Source organism: Diachasmimorpha longicaudata, chromosome 9, assembly GCF_034640455.1.
Source record: "Diachasmimorpha longicaudata isolate KC_UGA_2023 chromosome 9, iyDiaLong2, whole genome shotgun sequence".
Classification (NCBI taxonomy): domain Eukaryota; kingdom Metazoa; phylum Arthropoda; class Insecta; order Hymenoptera; family Braconidae; genus Diachasmimorpha; species Diachasmimorpha longicaudata.
Window position 1 is genome coordinate 4,855,777 of NC_087233.1, and position 19,621 is coordinate 4,875,397.

At 38.7% G+C, this 19,621-nt stretch overlaps 1 protein-coding gene across 9 annotated transcripts in view; it reads left to right on the forward strand.

Annotated features, from left to right (window-relative positions):
• Positions 1 to 19,621, forward strand: part of LOC135165835 (phosphatase and actin regulator 2) — a 93,400-nt gene that overhangs the window by 31,616 nt on the left and 42,163 nt on the right. For 8 of the 9 annotated variants that reach the window (XM_064127563.1, XM_064127564.1, XM_064127566.1 and 5 more), the window contains 3 exons: positions 15,035 to 15,199; positions 15,387 to 15,485; positions 17,401 to 17,658. In XM_064127563.1, coding sequence (XP_063983633.1) covers positions 15,035 to 15,199; positions 15,387 to 15,485; positions 17,401 to 17,658 — 522 coding nt within the window. Of the gene's footprint in view, positions 1 to 8,001; positions 8,184 to 15,034; positions 15,200 to 15,386; positions 15,486 to 17,400; positions 17,659 to 19,621 lie in introns of those variants that run through there. The other variant, XM_064127567.1, reaches the window with a different exon arrangement.

Sequence of the window (19,621 nt, forward strand, 5' to 3'; positions counted from 1 at the left end):
GAGGGAATTTTTTCGTTGAAATTTCGATAATTATGGGGCAAAATGGGTGTAGTATTCTGCTATTGAATAGTTGGTAACATTTGGTGGAGAATGAAAAAAAAATTATTCATTTTGGTTCAGTAGTTTCTGAAAAAATCCCAAATCAATTTTTTTGTAGATCACTCGATGATCTGTAGATCATTTTTATTGATTGAAACATTGTAGGAATGAATTTCATCTCGTAGTGAATAAAATTCAGCGTAAAATCCAGAAAATTAATTTGATTTAGCTCTTGTACATCTGGAGGAAATCGTTAATGAATTTTTTGCAGATCATTCGGTGATTTCTAGATCATTATAGATCATACACAGACTTTCTAGATCATTATTGACTAGTAAGAAAACTCGTCGGAGTGAATTGTCCAACATGGGATATAATATACCGTTAAATAGATAAGAGACCATCGATTTTGCTCCTCCACATCCGCGATAAATCCTAGATCACTTTTTGTCGATCTTTTGTGGGCTTCTAGATCCTTTCCATTATTCGCAAGGACTTCTTGTAATAAATTTCCTCTCATAGCGGATAACATTTCCAATAATGTGCCTTTGATTTATATTCTCTCCATTCACAAAAAATCAATTTTTCATAGATCATTCGTCACCGTCTAGATCATCAATTTTTCCAAAATTCTAGATCATGTCCGTTATTTAAAAACTTCCGTGTTCCTCCAATACTCAAAAGAACTTACATCAGCAAAAATGAAAATACAACTGGGTTAAGTCCACCAAATGCAGAAAAAATCCTCAATCAATTTTCTGTAGATCATTTGGCCATAGATCACCCGCTATTAGATCAGCGACATTTTCCTTCGTAACTCCCCTACTATGGGAGCAAAATGGATAATTTTTTTTTTAAATCGCGGGCAAATATCTCACCCCTCCCCCATCGCCATCACATTCTCCCCCATTTCTACCCCTTCCCCCCTGACACCGAGAATTCCAAAAACGCCTACAGGAATTTCATTTATTTTCGCGCGCAAAAAAATACCACCGTTGCATCAAACATCTCGATTCGTGTAATCTGGCAACGTTGCAATGGGCGGAAATCATTCATTGAGCAAGGGAGAGCCCGCCAGTTCTCCGCCAACGGCATTGGACAGCGTCAGCTCCGGTGATCAAGCACAGGGTACAGAAGGCCTTCTATAGACACTCCGAGGAGAAATAAAAAAAAAAAAACTCACCGTTGGAGTTTGGCGCTTCAATCGGATGCTCTGTTTCTGCTCAAAACTTTTGGTCCATCCGGGGGGGGGTGGGGGAGAGGAGGAGGAGGAGGTCAATAAAAAAGTTGAAATTGATGTCAATGACCTCAACAAAAAAGTATCGCTTTAATTCCCATTTATTTCTCGCTAATTTCACGGGGTCGAAAACGACCCCAGTCGATGATTTTTGGTAACTTTTATCATTTTTCCCTTGTTATTTATTCAGTTATTTCCGAAAATTTTTATTTATTGAAAATTGTTGTTTGATGATAATTAAAAAAATAATGGGGTAAAAGGGGATTATAACCAGAGGTTGGGATCGAGAATTTACCGATTCACTAGATAGAACTATTATCGACCCCGACATTGTACAGGTCATGTATTGGTGATATAAAAAAAATGGAATAAATTGTCAACCGGAAGTGTCTTTCACAATGTAACTCCCTGATGCACAATAATTACAATTTGCGTAATTCATCCGCAGTTGAGTCTGTCTCTGTCCTCGTTCTTCATCCACGTGAGAATTAATTACAACCGATGAAACATCTTCGGGATGTGTTGTCTTCCCAAGTGATGCCATGTTGTCATGTCTCATCTTCCACTTCGTCTCGTGTTTCGCCTCTGTGAATTCATCATTGTATTGTGGGTTTGTGATGGGGCGTTGTCAGTGACTATGATCTCATCGATCACAACTACTTCATTCACAATTTTTTCATTAAAAAAATTGATTGCAATTACCCGAGACAAAGTGAATTAACAGGTCCGATAAACATGAACTTTTAACAATTTTTTAAATTTTAAATTGAGCCACACGAAGTCTCAATTGAATTTACTGGTGAGGAATAACTAACAATGAAATGTTTTTAACAATTTCTTTTATCCCGGGACTCAGTTTCCCCTCGTCATTAATTTTTCATCTTCAAAAAAGATGGCAACGTCTCAAGAAATAAATATTTCTTCTTCTCTACCCTCCCCCTCCCCGCCCCCATTGCCACTGCGAGGGTTTATTTCCAGACGCCCAGAGACAGTAAACAGGTGTTGGGAAAAATCGGAAAATGGCGATGGAAAAGACAGAGGGGTATTTTGCGTGGTGCTTTACCCTCGGGGGATGATTGTCTAGGGGTGAGAATGGGTGATTATCGTGGGGAATGGAATTGTGCGGGGTTGGGAAAGGGCGGACTTGAGTGGGCTCATTGAAGATTCTGAAATCCTGGATAAATCGAGAGTGGGGATCGACCCTATTTTACAAGACAAATCTAAATATTTCACTTAGGAGGAATTATTTTAATGTATAATTAACCCACTTGAGGGACCGGAATGGGGTGTTTTTTGTTTCGGAAATTACCAGGCGAGTTTTACATGTCAACGAGAGATCGATTGTGGGCGTTATTTGAATTTCCCGCGGTCTGATTCGGTCATGTGGCGGTTTTATTGATTAATGAGGAACCAGTCAGTCCTGTTTAGTAAATTATTTAGTTTATTTGGACTACAATTGATTTGTTGTAATAATCAACGAAATTTTTCAGAAGATTAAAAACAACATCGAACCATTTTGATCTAATAACTCATTAAAAAATCGGAGATCAATTTTTTAGATAATTTATCGATCGCCAGATCGATTCAAAATTTTCATTCATAATTAGAATTCTAGAAGAGAAAAATTAATTAATCATTATTAAAATATTTATTAATTTCTGCGAGTAAATGGTAAAAGGGGTTACCATTGACCCCTTTCGCCCCCCCCCCCAGCAAAAATCCTCTTGTCCTCTCGTTAATTCTAATGAATTTAATTAAGATAATTATTTCCCCTCATAAATGTGAAAAATTCTCATTCAGAGATGAAACACAATTTTTCCCTGGCTTTTATTCCCTTCCAATTCTTTGTTTAAACCGCCGTGTTTATTTTAGGAAGAAAGAAGGACTGAAAAAAAATTATAGTATTTTTTCTGTTGTTTCTACTGGCGGCATAATGCGCTTGAACGGCAGTTTTCTATCCCCAGAAGAACGGGAGACAAGTGCGCGTCATTCAAGAGTCCGGTACTGAACGAAAACTGGATCAAAGCGTCTCTCTCACTTTTTTTTAATCTTCTCATGTGTGTGTGTGTGTGTGTGTGTGGTTTTTTTTGTTGTACTCAAACCTCACTCTATCACCGTGGGACATGTATATACGATGGCAATGGTGAAAGAGTACAACAATAGGACAACAACAAAGCTTCGACGCCTCGTATTATCGCGTTGCAAAGTGGAGTGATGGCTGTTGAAGCGCTGAAGGATCTATAAAAAAACCTCAGTGAATTGAATTCATTTCCACGATGATGGATTAAGTGTTAATAAAAATAGTCTATTAATGGAAAATGTGTCGAGAGCAAAAGTCGTTGAATATTTTTTTATGGTACTTTATGTCTGGGGACATTCATCAATATTTTTGCATAAAAAATGAGTGGAAATCACTGGGGGGGGGGGTAGGGGGTTGATAATGACCCCGATGAATTGGGCGGAAAATTTACCGACGAATTAAAAAAAAAACCACGCGTCTAGACCCCATAGAACGATAGTTACAGTGAAAAGCGTCAATATGATCTAGCGATTGATCAATGATCTACGATCCTTCTTTTACGATTTTCTCGGCATCTAATGGGCCAAAATGGATCATTTTTTTTCCATCACGTGCTAAATTCCCTCATCTTTCCACTACAAATATATTCCAGCCCATTTTGCCCCGGTTGACTGTAGTAGTCCTGAAAAATCGTGAGATCATCGAGGAAATCAATGGATGATCCCAAAAATTCATAATTACTCGAAGAATTTTATTTCACGCACTCGGGGTCAATACTCACCCCCAATCCATTAATTCCCCAAATTCTTAAAATTAATATCTCGATCGAGTTTCGAGTTTTGTCGAGTGTCTATTCAATACCGAGAAATTAACTTCTTTTTCAATTGTACAAAAAGAACGATCGTGCGGAAAAGAAATAAAACAGGAAATTCATCTTGCTCTACACTCGTTCCTGCAATCGAGATTACTCCCGTCCGCCTTTTCTTCGTTCAACTACGGTTGAAAATGAAAGACTCTATCCCCTACAATCGATCTCCCCCCCTTCTCCCCCCTTCGAGCTCCCCCAACGCCTTCTCAACGTAATTGTACCCCAGACCCGCTTTTTCTCCTTCTTCCCCTCCCCCCCATCTCTCATCCCTCGTTTGCCGCATTTTTATCTCTCTTTAACCATTTTGTATTCCTTTTCATCCAGGGAGAGACTTGATGATCGCCTGACAGGTGTCTACCTGACTCTTCCAAAGAGCCAAAACCATTAAAAACAACCAAAAGGGGAATTATGTAATTTTAAAAACACTTCTTTTCATCTTCCTCGAAATAATGGGTAAAAAATTATCAGCAGTATGGGGAGGGAGGAGGAGGGGGGAGGGGTCGATAATGACCCCATAGGATAGTTGAGAAAGTTTAGCATAAAATAAAACAAAAAATACGATCCATTTTGCTCGATTACAACGGAAGTTACACCGAAAGATGTGGAAATGATCCAGCGATCAATAAGAATGATCTAGAAAAATTGATTTAGGATTTTTTTCTTTTTAGTACTATTAAAATATTTTGTGACTTCATCATTATAAAATGGGGCCATTGTACCTCGATATTACGTCGATCATAATCGCAAAATGATCGAGATATTGATGATTGATCTATGACAATTGATCTAGGATTTTCTCCTGATCTATGGGCCCTAAATGAATAATTTTTTTTCGCAAATTGATACGAAATTCTTGCGGTATTTCCATCAAGATAAATCCATCCCCAACTCGTAAAAAAATTAACTGAGTTGAATGTCAATTAAAAGGTTTATTCAACAGTAAAAAACATTTTTAATTCATTGTGCAATTTTTTCGGGGGCGTAACACAGATGAATAGCTTTTTTTATGTGATTTATGTTGGTTATAAATTTAAGTAGCAGCTACATTCGTGCGTGAGAATAGTCGTGAGACTCTTGTGGCTTTCCCTGTCATGACTCCGGTCGTTCCACTTGGTGTACCTAGAGGGCAACATCGCAATAGCTCACTCATGATTCGCTGTGTAATACACTAAGTAGAATCATGAGTATTTGTGATCCTCTGGGTTACTCAATCAAGTGAGAATAGTCTCAACAACTTAAATTTCCTGGGGGTCTAAAATTACCCCGATCGATAGATAATCTTGAATCAATTTCAACAGATCATTCAGCTCAGAATCACTAGCAAAAAATTCTCGGTTTCTCTCCAATATTTGGCTAGTAATGGTACCACAACAGGCTGATTCTAAAAAAATTATTTATAACTTTCTCAATCTCCTGAAAAATCATGTTCCTAGGGGCATTATTTCCCAAGTCAGGAAATTTGATTCTTTCTACTTTGGAATGGAAACTCATTTTTTTCGTGTCGAGCCCCGTTTGCTAATGAGTTTAACAACCTCCATCACCACAGTTTAAAAATATCTCAATTAATTCCATAATTGACTCGGGCCAAAAAAAGAATATCACCGAGATAAAAGTGAATAGAAAAAAAAAAATATGCAAGTGAAAACGCAAGCTAAATTAATTCTTGGAATTCAGTCACCAATCTAGAATATCTTGAGCATCTTCCAAGAGGCAATCGTGCCTCCCTCTACTCGTAAACAGGCACTGGGTGCACTCATCATGAGAAATACAGTGTAATTACTCGCGTTGCGTCATGCATCGTCGAGCCGGTTGCATCTTTATTTATTAATAATTTTTTATCACCATCACAATTGCTTGTTTTTACGATAACATGAAATGTTTTGTACTTCTGCGAACCAATTGGCTTAAATTATTTACAAACATATTTTTTATAAATTTTTCTTTTTCTTTTTTGTTGAGGCGTGGGAGAGCGTTCCCTGGTTTTATGGAGAACCGTTAGGAAAATATTTTTACAATTTTAATGACTCATTTCTCTCGGGGAAATGATTTTTTTTTTTTTTGGTTCAGAAAATATCGTAAAACGTGAGAAAAGGCGGAAACAATTTTCAACATTCCGGGATTCAGTTTCATTGCTTTTGTGCTACAGTTTTCGCGTTCTCTTCCCTTGAATTTCTTACCTTTTGGGGGTTATATGAGCTCGTATGCTCTTTATGACGGCACATTACAGCAACATAAATTTTTTATTGACAAATTCCACTGAAAAATCAGTCTAAAAAACATTCATCTTTACGGGGTGAAATATGACCCCATTTTATTCATCAAAAATTACCGCTATATTCATACGAACATGAAATGCCGTAAAAACTTTTTGATTCCCTACAAAAGAAATTATTGCAATATTCCGTTTCCAAAATGAGTATTTTAAAGTTTTCTGAACTGAAAAAAAAATTTTCCCTCGTTTGAAAATTATTTCCCCACATTGTTTAATTTTCTAATTAATTTCTGAATCTGGGAAATGACATTTCCGGGGATTCATAATTAGAATCTTGAGAAATAAAGTAAAATTGTTATTGACAATTTTCCGCGAATATGATTCATTCACCGTGAATTTATCCCTCTCGATAAACATCATTGGATGAACCTTGACCGTTCAACCATCGCCAGTACTCCTCAGCAGGGTCGTTGGTACCACACAACATACAACTCGCGGTATGTTTATCCTCAGTAACACTGGCGACCGCACCAATCCAGAAATAGACACTGACTGCTGCCGTCTCATACAAACCCACCCAATTGCCTTCTGGTTTTTCATCATCCTCGACCGATGTTTCAACTGAAAAATCAACGATTTAGGGCCACTGCCAATGTAAACACCCCTCCAATTGTTGGAAACATAAAAAAACAATTTAACATGTCAAAATCATTGAGCTAAATCAGTCAAAAATTAATTTTATACTTTTTATTGACGAAAAAAATATGAACACCAAAGTTTTTCGGGTGAGAATGATGCTCGCCGAAGCTCTGAAGCTTTTTTTGTTGCTTGAAGCTCTAAATTGAGCGAACAAAGTCGGAAAAATACGTGCGGAAGGAAAGATTCCGTCCGGCAACACTTGCGGAATTGAAGGAAAATGTGGGTCTCAGCCTCTCGTCCTCGGAAAATCTCTTCTTTCACTTTCTCCGCAATTAGCGCTGCCTCAGAGATGAGTTAGACCTTCAATTAGTCGCGAGAAATAACAAAATCGGGATTTGCGGACGGAAAATTGCGGAAAAAATCCTGTGGAATTCCTCTGCGAGTCTTTCATTCTCAAACTATTTTTCCGCGACTGTTCTCCGCTGCGGACGTTCAGCGGAACGCAGTTACCAAAAAAAAATTCCGCAACTTTCTCCGCGCGGAATTTTCCTCACTAGTTTGCATCAACCTATCCGACAATTAATTTTTAAAATATAATTTTTGTGTCTAACAAATTTTCCATAATTCTCTCCGGTTTCCGGATGAATTCGAACGTTCAGCGGAACGCAGTTACCAAAAAAAAATTCTGCAACTTTCTCCGCGCGGAATTTTCCTCACTAGTTTACGTCGATCAATTCTTAAAACATATTTTTTCGAGTCAAACAAATTTTCCGTAATTCCCTCCGCTTTCCGGATGAATTCACCTGCCCGGAAAGCCAACCGCAATTTTTATTGATTCATCCGTTCGCTCCGACCATTTATTCTTCATTCCTCACATCTCATCGTCGATCTGCGAGTCTCTCACACCTCTGGCAACTCTCCAGATTTTTCGAGGAGCCTTCGAGTGATTGCTTGAGCAGTGGCAAGCGCCAGTGGTACTTTTGTCGCTGCTAGAATACCATCCCCCCAAAAACAAGTTTATCGAATATTTATTATCGTTTCTGAAATAATATTCACCGGAGAAATTCGACTAATCGTTGCATTCATTCGCATTGTGATGTGCGTTGGGCGAGGAATGGCGTGATGTTGAAGCCTGGGAATTCAACAAAGAAAAGGGATAAGAGTAAACGTGAGTGCCATCAAGTTAATTTCATCAATCGCATTTGGCCTCCATAATATTACCAATCAATAAATCCTAAAATTATCCCAATAATTAACATATTTTCAATAAAGAGAAACCTCCGCTGCGGAGATCGCAAAATTCCCGGAATTTATTCGCTTTCGCTGAAAGAAAAAAGTGTGTGGGCTAGTTATTCATCATCTCCCAGCGTCTTCTTCACTCTCATTGGTCGCGTGGGCATTGTGAGTGTGCGTAGGCATTGAAAAAAAAATTGACTTTTTGTTCCACTTGTCCTGGTAATTTATTCACACTTTATTGGGTCGAGCAAGTCACTGACTTTGACATCCTACTCGTCCACCAGTGGGCTATGAACCCACGGGAACGAGAGGAATGATAACAGGGTCATCATTTTTTTTTTTCTGATTCATGGCGAATGCATTGGCAATCCTCAGTGGTATGCGATTGTTCGCCTGGTGTTTACCCGTGAGCCAATGGTATGCGACCTTCTGTGACATGCACAGCACGTACTGAGTCAATATCCTGTTGAAAATAAGAGTTGAAGAAGTTTGAGTGTTTCTCTATTATTTCTTCGATTCTGCTCATTCCAGTTGGCTAGTTGGAATGATTTGGGGGTAGGGCGGGGGGTGGAGGAAGGGGGGGTGGGCTGTTGGGAAGTGACCCCTTTTGATAGATCAGAAAAAGTTGAAGAGATTGAAAAAAAATAAATCCCATTTCGCTTTGGTAGATCAGGAGAAAATCCTAAATTAAATTATCTAGATCATTCGCTCATTTTCTAGATCAATGGACGTTTCGCGATTGTTTTTGTTTTTACGAAATTGTCTAAAGACTACGATTTTTTCGAAGAGATGTAGAGAATGGTGAGATGAGTGATGATCTGTTTTGAGAGGGTATATTTGGAACGAATTTTGTAGCGATTTTTGTGGATTAATTATCGATCGGTGGATCATTCCCGATGTTGTGGATCATCTTCAGATGCTTATTGTAAGATTTGTTCGATAACCACACAATCGGTCGTTACTTTCACCGATGAATGAATGAAAATATTTCTGGGGAGTTATGTAGACGCAATCGATGGAAAGATCATTCAGTCCATAGATCATCTATCGATTTCTGGATCAATTTAGGTTTTTCTTCTAACTTATATTATACACAATTAACAATGTTAACATAGGGGATTGTCCACAAGTCTATGGCCCGAAAAATTGCAAGTTCGATATCCCATAGACTATATTTTTTCGCAGGAGCGTTTTAACGAGAGTGAGGTTGATAATACAGAAATTGCGTGTACCGACACGAATTTTCTATGGTTCCCCATGGTCTCCTATGTTCTATACGATCACCAAAATCACCAGTGTCACACAGGTCCTCATAGATTTATTTATATTAATTTAAAAAAAAAAAAAAGTTTTGTCCTATGATACCTAAATGAAAAATTCTTTCTGTACCACTTAGACAATTGTTTCCCCTACCCCATAACATAATTATAGAACCCCTGACTCCCTCTCCAATCGCAAAAAAAATTTTAATGCGGGGAAAAACGGGCCATTTTACCGATGACATGACAACGGCGCAGAATAAAACTCAGTCATGGTCCCAATACACCTTTTTTTTTTTTCCTCATGACGCATCGCATGAGTACGCAAGCCGTGCAACACCCAACTTATCCCGGTGTTCTACGTATCACCTACGTCCCCCCTCCCCCAGCCCCTCCCGCGGATATACACACACAATTGTAATCCGAAGAAAAATGAGCTCGCCAGCTGCGAAGGTGAACGAGTGAAAGAGAGACGGCTCCTCCACGCTTCGACTCCCATGTTGTATTTATTTATTTTTTTTTTAAACTTCATTTTACACATACGGGAGTAACGGTGCTAGTCGTACGCTCGCCATTGCCTTCAACGCTTTTACGAGCTACATTTGTTCCCCTTCCGCGACTTCCGGAAGTTCTCCCACTATTCGGGGGGGTGAGAGGGAGATAGTGTAGGCCAAAAATAATGATTTTATTATTGAAAATGGCGGGTTACGTCATCTTGGATGAATGAAACCGCAATTCCATGATTTTTCCACAGGGAATCAGCTGTTTTTCTGTGAATGAAATCAATTTTATGCGAATGGGGGAAGGAATTTGGATAAATTTGGTTGAGAGGTTTTTTTGTATTTTTTGGAGGAGAGGTATTTTAGTGGTTTAGAGATCGTTTGGGATGTGGGGGAGGGAATAGCCCGGATTACTCGTCAAGTTGACGAAAAAATATGCCATTTTGCTGTAGTCGACCAAGAAAATATTGGAAATAAATTTTTGTCGATCATTTATCGAATCTCTAGATCATTTTCATCGATTCTTCTGTTACTCTGAGTCCGTAGAAATAGAAAAAAGTTTTTTTTTATCGATAACTGGGATTTGGGATTTGTTGCCAATGGATCTTGATAAATTAATTAGGTTTCACACAACGTCCTTGGAAAATGAACGATAATTTTTTATTATTGCGGTTTTCTTAGAAGAATAGATAGAAGTGAAGTAATTTCTTGTTTTAAAAATTATTGGCGATTTCTGATATTTCCAATCGATATATCAGCAGCGAATTCGTAAAGGAACATGAGTTGACTCGTTTCAGAGTCCACTTTTGGAGGAATAACTCTGAATCTAAGAAAGATAGCAAAATTTTTGTTATAACATTTATTGTAGTATCCGATATGCTCCACAAAAAAGGTAAGAATGAAAATTTTGCCATCTGCCCTGGATTTTGAGATATTCGTCAAAAACTGATTAATAGACTGATATTTTCAGTATTTTCAAATCTGAAGGTTTAAACTGAGTGAATAAATGTTTGGAGGTAAAAATGAGTTCTCACGGTATTGCGGTCATGAAAACTGTGGAAAATTGGGGCCAGCTAACCACGCTTCATCAGTCGAGAAATCGTCCCCCTCGAGTGCAGCGGGGAAACAAGGCCATGGGCTCACAGAGCACTCCCTCGATTATTGATGCTGCACTCATTCTTTCCTCTCCCATCGCTGAAAACAACTTGTCATCGGGGCATTCAATTTCGGGAAAAATGGAACATCCAAATGGGCCTCAGATGAAAAAAAAAATTTTTTCCTCCCACAATTCCATGATAAATAGCTAATCGTTAATTTAAGTGATAATGTCAGTCTTCAAGTTGACCCTCAGGGGAACATACACTTCTCTCATCCCTCACAGGAAAAAAAATTTTTGATAAAAATTGGATCCCCAGAGGGCGAAACGTGAGACGAAATGACACTCAACAACTTTTAGGGAAAATTTTGTTGGAAAAATTCGACTCTCAAGTAAAATTTTTCCGATAAAAATAACTCGTTCCTAACTAAAAACATAAAAAATTATTTTGTTACTTCAAGAAAAGATTTACTGAGTACAGATGAGTAATCGAAGTTTCGAAGTTGAGTCGTAACTTTTGTTTTTACTCGATGAATACTTCACATTAATCAGATTTGTTTCTCTCGAATTGACAACGAATAAATTGTTTTCATTCGTTTTTGAATAATTTTTCAAAGTCATCGAGTGAATGCAATCCTCTTATCAACTTTGAGTTGACGATGAGTTTCCCGATCTTTCCAGTGGAGTTGAGTTTAATCAGTTCGGTTGGGTGGCTCCTTCGTGGATCGAAAATGAAGGGGATTTGAGAATTTAATTGGGGAAATTTCAATGCAAGTCGCTCGGTGTAATTGTTCAAACGGCCGTAGGCGAGCATCAAGTAGTAATACGAAATGTCGTCGATCATGGTGGAGTTGTGGAGAAGGATCGGTACTGAGTGTGCGCAAAATAAATCCAATGGAGTACAATCGAATGGGGGGGGAGGAGATGTGGACAAGGGGCAGAGAGACGCATCAGACTCAATTATCCTCCAGACAATGAGAAAATGTCGTCTTGGGATTGAAAAATAAATGAGGAAAAAGTGGTTGAAGTGTTTAGGACGGGGAGAGACTACCTGTGATCCATATTGCCCCATGAAAAAAATTCCAAAGCGATTTTTTCGATGGTTGATCGAACCTCCAGATCATTTTCCACAATTTTTCGCGCATTTCGAAATTTTTTTACAAATTTCTCATTTCATAAAAAAAAGAATTTCCACGAATTATTTACCGCCCAAAATCATCACAGCCGTTAATTCCAAAACCAATAATCAGAATAGTCAATAGTCGTAATTTCTCAATTGCAAAAACAAAAAATTGAAAAAAAAAACTTCTTTCGACTCAAAAAAAACGTATTTTGCCGAAGTCTCCTAATAAAAAAAATTCAACTGCAATTATACTCCACGTGTTCTTCAACAATTAAAAAAAACGCATTTTCCTGAAGTTCCTAAATCAAAATCGAACCCCAAAAACCCTCGTTAACTGCACTTGTCCCCTCCCATCCACTTGAAAAAAAAAAATCTCCGTCTCCCCATCGTAAAATGATGAACGGTAACAGCACCCCCTCCCCCCTCTCCCCCCTCATCATCCCCAGTTGGAAAGCACCGTAACATTCACTTGATCCTCACCATAACGATTTTCCCTCCAGTACAACCAGAGAAGGAAATATCGTAAATTGAGATGAAGAGAAAAAGAAATTTTCGTTTTCCAGTGTTGAACGAAACGAGACAATTACTCTCGTGAAATGAAATTCAAAACGTTAATGCCGAATGCATCGTTACTCAAATTAAATACATGAAAGTGAGTCTCAGGGAGGAGTGGAAAATAAATGCTACCAGAGGTTGCCGAACTGACGGCACTGGGTATTAAGCTCGCATAAGGGATGTCGTAACGGAGGGGCTGTGTTACCATGGTTACTGTTGGTAGCAGCCGGCGGGTGAGTGCGCCCCCTCCCTCCCCCGGAGGGGTGTGAGGAGAAGTACTTTGTTTTCTGTCTCCAATTACCTGTACCGGGTTGACAACCCAATGGCAATACACCGAAAACTTTGGACAACTGGTTACTGTCATTGCTGGGTGCAGTCAACAGTCTTTGGGGAGTGACAATCTGGTGATTCTAACGGTATAAGGTGAACATTATTGTGAGCAGTATGAGGGGTAAAGGGGGTGGATGATATTTCGGTGGAGAATTGAGGAAATTTCTGCGAGGGTTGAAAAAAAAAGTGTTTAGGGGTTTCCAGTGTGGGAGAAAAATGGTAGTCGATTTTTGGAGATCATTGGGCGATGTTTGGAGCGTCAGTCGGGGCAGAATGGGGTGGTATTGGGTTGAGGGGAAAGGTGGAGGTTTTACTGGATAATTGAAAAAAAAATCAGTTATTTTGGGGCAGGGGTTGAGGAAAAAATCGGAAATTCATTTTTGGAGATCGTTTAGGGATTTTTAAAGAGTTATTTAAGGTGGGCCTTGTTGGATGGGGCAGAATGGGAGGGCTAGGTTAGGAGAAAATCCTAAATTAATTTTTCTGGATCATTATAGATCATCGATTTCCAGATCACTGGATCAAAGTGGATTGAAATTCTCCTTTGAATTAATAATAAATCAATAATATCCACTTTAATTCATTAAAATGGCACCAAATTGCAACCAAATTCTTATGGAAGATCCATCGATCCGCTCGATCATTTGCAGAGTGACGGGGCAAAATAGGTTGGGATACATGTCCTCAGAAACCTTCGTGTAAATTCGAAGAAAAAACGAAGCTCTTCCGCCCAGTAGATCCCCCAAAAATCCCTGATGAATTTTCATAGATCATTTATCGATCGCTAGATCATTAACTTTCCGTTGTAACTCGGCTCCTATGGGCGCAAAATGGGCGATTTTTTTTTTGTTTCTATATCATTTTGCCCAATCTACTATCCAACTAACTATCCACCACCATCAATCCCCCACTTCCACCCCCTCATTCAAAAAATCATTCGAAATTACTGTTGATCCAATTAGCCTCGGTTTCGTGTGGATTTTTGAAAAATTTTGTTTGCCAATTACTCCTCGTTAACGTGGGTCATCGGCATGCACAACTCAAGTGCACCCGTCAAGTAATCGACAAGCCATCCCCCACCGGTAAATTCAAACCCCAGCGTCAGGAACTTATCGGGTATCGATTTCCCTCCCCGATATAGCGACAAACGAGAGTGCAACCACTATCCAACAAACATGTATATACAAGCATTTGCCACAGCATAGGACTCCAGAGGTTGGATTTAATACCCTAAAAGCTGTTCGATGTTTCAATGAAAAATTACCCTCGCGTTCACAACAACTTTCAATTTTTTCCTGTCCCCCGTGATTTTACCCGTTTTTAACGCTCGATATTCATTGGTTCGAGGGAGGAGAGGTTATTAATTTACAGTATTATTTCATGAAAGATGTAATTGTGCTCATGTGTAGTTGTGGTGCTTCCATTGAATCCTCGGATTAGCAACAAACGTTTATCACGAAACCCATTATTTTTTCTCTTTTTACAATTATTGACATTCCATTTCATTCGCACTGAGACGTTTTTGTGAGAAATCTCGGTGATAAGGCGACAATACGGTTACGTAATTATTGCGATAAGATAAAGGCATAGATTGGCACATTCCATTGGCCAAAGGTACCGAAAAATAAAACTCTATTTTTCATTTTTTACGGAATATAATTAACTCCATATAATTAATTTCTGGAACATTTAAATGGCTGTGAACATTCAAGGCCATTCAGCCCCGTTAAATCTTGCAAATTTTGAAAATTTAGGCACCAACTTTGGCGAATTATTAATCTACTGAAATGTAAAGTAAAATTGACAATTAAAAAATATATTAAATGTTTATAAAATTATCACAAATAATGCGAAAGCCATTTTCCCTCGGCTTTGACTTTTCAATTGATTTTCACTAATTCAGTTTATTTTTTATTTCAGCAAAAAAACAAAATGGCGCAGCTCTCCGAACAAATAGCCTGGGCTCTGGTGCTCGTACACCACCGCTGGAACGAAAGAGTAAATTCTCAGCATTCGGTAGACTATTCAAGCCCTGGAAGTGGAAACGAAAAAAGAAATCGGATAAGTTCGAAGCTGCTTCTAGATGTGAGTAATATATCTCCTTAATTACATTCAACGTCATGAAATTCGCACGTTAAATTAAATTCTACCACCTCAATTGTGAGTTTAACGTCTCCATAACGTTCAGCATAAAATTGAAATTCATTGAAATCGTAGAAAAAGAAGAGAATTATCGAATAATTGATTTAATTACGTTTTAATTAACTTTTAGCGTTGGAGAGAAAAATTTCCGTCAGAGCGAATCGAGAAGAGCTCGTGCAGAAAGGCATCCTACTGCCAGATAGTCCGACCTCTCCTATACCGGAAGAGGGTAAGTAAATTTTCAATTTTACCGACTGACGATAAAAATAATTCACATCAAATTTTTCGAAGTTATCAACGGTATTTTGCTAAATATGACGTTAACAGCCGAGAAAATTTCCTCATGATGAACCCATTTTACCCCATTGTCTTTGGATTAACGAAAGAAAAGACAAATAATCAGATTATTTATATTTTTGGTTCTGAAATTCAACTGATCGTAAAGGGAAATTTTTAGTTATCTACAGATTATTGAAAAATGAAATATGAAAAAATGGGGTTGATATTGACCCCAGTTATCAAGCGAATCGTTTATTAGAATAAAATAGTTTAAAAGTTTACAACTCTCCCTTTACGATGATGATTAATTCATTTAAATTCATATTTTTAATGGAAACTCATGATGGCGTGAAGTTGCGATATGACGAGGCACATAAAAGGTGGAAAATTAATTGATCTGAGATTCCTCTGGGACACTAGATCCTTTATCCTCACTTCACGATACTGCGTCTGCGCAAGCCGTGAAAATCCCCGGGTTTACCACCGTGAATTCCCGTTTTTTTTTTATTTAAACCCGGGCAAATATAAATTCAATCATGATGAAGAGTCACCGATATTTTTTTAATCGCGAGCGAGAGAGGATCCTGCGGGGTCAGTGGAGCACGATTGTACTGTCAGATCAGAAGACGTATCGCATCCATCATTTCTCATATTTTATCAATTTTTTTATTGTTTAGACTGACAAAGGGATAAATTCTGTCGATCAAATGCGAAAATTTAATTGGGTTTGGGGGTAGAATGTCGCTGGTGTCAGCGAAATATCGAAAACGTTGTTACCATCCAGATACGCGGTAGTGTATCGGCCAAGTTAATTCCTGAATCGTCGAAATTGTGAACGAGAGCTAACGTGTGTCTATGTAGGGCATCATCCCCTGTCACCTCGTTTTGTGGGATTAGATTTTGACTTTTTTCGACGACTTTTTAAAATTCTTACTTAAAACAGCCCAATTAAGGAATTAAATTGGCATTTGTGGCGGGAAATAATCGTTAATTAGATAAATTCACCCATTTGTCTGTTTGAAACGGATTTTTTCTTTCATTTCCATCATTAGTCTGTGTTTAAGGTACCTTTGAACTCCACCTACACCACTATTTACTCACCCTTTGGATTAATGTCAGGGGAGTTGAAGTTTCTCGGTGTTTCCATGAGTTGAAATGAGGTTAACACACACGGGAAATATTCACCGAACTGGACATTCAAAATTCAGAGTCTGCCTGTAACAGGGATGAACTGTATGAGAAAGTGGAGAGGGATTGTATGTCTGAGTTTATCGGTGGTTTGACTAATGAGGAGCTTGTGGGTGCACACTGCATCATAACGGAGGTTAAATCCCACATTCTCATCGAATAACGAAATAGGATAATCGTGGGTGCACTTTATGGGGTCAGAATAATCCCAGCGAATGCTTCACCAAATTTCCCTTCAAATTAACGAAAAAAAATTTATTCATTTCGATGGAGTAGAACGAGAGAAAATTGTGAATTAAATTTGGTAGATCATTGATCGATTGGCAAATGATTTATCATTTTTTTCTATTCGAGAGAGGAACTGGTGACCTTTGTCATGCAGATCAGAGGATATCGGATGAAGTTACGAAAAATACGATTGATTTTAGTCCACTAGAATCGGAGAAAATCCAAAATGAATTTTCATAGATCATAGATCATTCGTTGATCCCTAGACCACTTCACCTTTTCAAATATAACTCGGGTTCTATGGGAGCAAAATGATCGTTTTTTTTTTTAAACTGTCGTAAAATCTTTGAGCTTTCCCCTGGGGTCCATATCGACCCCCTACCGTCACCCCTTCCCTCGGAAAATCCCGTTGGAATGAAAAAAATAACGGAGAATATTTGTTTTTTCAGGTCCGACGAATGATACGTACAATCAGAAGCCACCTACCCCCCAGCAACATCATCACCAATCATCAACGATACCTGGTACTCAATTTACCAATGCACCACACAGCCAACAACATCAGCAACAAAATACCATTCTGTCCAACTCAACGACTGCCAATTCTCACTCATGTCCTGGAACGAATAATAATCAAGCATCAACGCATCCCTCAACCCTCTATCCAGGTGTACCATCAACTAATCAGCTGAACGGCAGCACGCAAGGTAGGAAACATGAAAAATATATTTTTTACCCAACTCGATTCATATTTTTAACGAGTCGAAAAGTGCCAGCTGGACATGAACTCTGGTAATTCTTGTGCTTTTACATAATCGATCCACTAAGTTTCGCAGAAAAATAAGTCGTGAGAGGTTGTTATCGGTGAGGGCGATCGAAGTTGCGAATGTACGTTAACAACTGGTTCTCGGATGCATTGACTCTTTAGGGATTAAAATTTGGGGGAAATCGAGATTCTGAAGTTTCAAATGTCTCTATTTAATGGAGCGAGGGAGACGAGATGTCTTTTGGATTTTATTTAAACGATGGGGCGGGGGGTTGAGCTGCAGAATCGAATAGCTGTCAATAATAGAGAAAATCGAACGGACCAGCTGATCATCTCGAAGTCCCAGAGTCGATGTTATTGCTTACAATCGAAGAATTGTAATCGACCATTTCAACTTTTTTTATCTCGTATTAATCCATTGGCCAGATTATTCAGGAAAATGTGTAACATTATCATATCGTATCGAAATCGATACCGAATAAATCGATCGATCGATATAGATCACTCCTGTGTTGAATGCGAAGACGTACAAATTCCAAAGTCTGACTGATTTATGATTTTACCAAAATCGATGATTGGAAATATCTTTTGTACTTAATCTCGCCCTTTGTCATTTAATTCAATAAAAATTCGATACGTGCGGTGAAACAATCCCGAGGGTATGACACAGGTTTCACGATAAATATAAAACCAAAGCCATAGAAAGGGTATTTTTGCATTCATTCAGAGGGGTAGATTTGGATTTCAACAAAAGCTCGGCTTGAACGTAGAATTCAGTGCGCCCCAGACATGACCAGACAAAAAGCCCAGTTGCATTTCTCTGTTGTGCTACAGTTGAGGTACGATCGATACACCCAACTCTTGGTGAAGAGGTGTATAGTCCTTAAAGTTTAGCCCCTATGCCAGCACTCCACCAGACTCGTAAAATACTTTGTTTGTACGGTAGACCATGAAAACGTGCGATTCCTGATGAATTTATGATGGAAACATAAGCTCCCAGGGTGGGATATAATCCGGCAATTTGGGAAAGTGCGTCCAGACGTCGTCGAAAATAATCAAATCATAGAAGTGATCATAAAGTGATACCACAATCGACGAGAGTTTCATGAGCTCTGACCCAAATCATTGAAGTGGCTCTTTAATCTTTGACGTTGGCTTCCAATCCATCGATCGTAACATCAGTTAGACATTGAAGGACAGTCATCAATGGTGCCATCATCAACTGCATCAAACAACCAACAAGTGCACTGATAGCTAATTAATCTGAAGTCATTGCAACGGGGTCTTCAGCAACACCACGAGCCATGAGCTGGACCCATTGGTGACATGAAGACCAAGTTTTATATTGGGTTGGAGATCAGCCACCTGACAATCATCGAAGACATTGACAACAATGACAAATCAATCGAGCATTAGAGCCACTTGAGTCATCGAACCTTGTTTGGTATCTGCAGGAATCAATTGACAATCGATATCTCGCACCAATTCACTTCAGAAATCAATCTCTTCATCTTCTGATATCTTTTCACAAGGTTCTTTGCTACTTTTTTTTTCTCAGGGCAGATGTCCATTTTTCATGGTCAAGGATTCATGAAAAAAGGTATTAACACGCTGGGGAACAAATATCGAAGTTCGAGTCTTGTCCAAACGAGAAAATAACCTGCGTGACGGAATATTAGGGGTGACGGAAATTCAAGAAGGGTCGACGTGATTGCCTCTGGCCCGTCTCCCGGGGAATTGCGTTGGTAGCCATTTATCTTTCTGTCTATCAGATTACCAGGGACAGACGTTATTGAATGAAGCTCAGACACAATCGAAATATGGTGGACCTCCGATTAAATTGTGATGATTGAGGTCGAAATTGTTCTACGGAAAAACTCATCATTAAATTTAGAAAATAATTC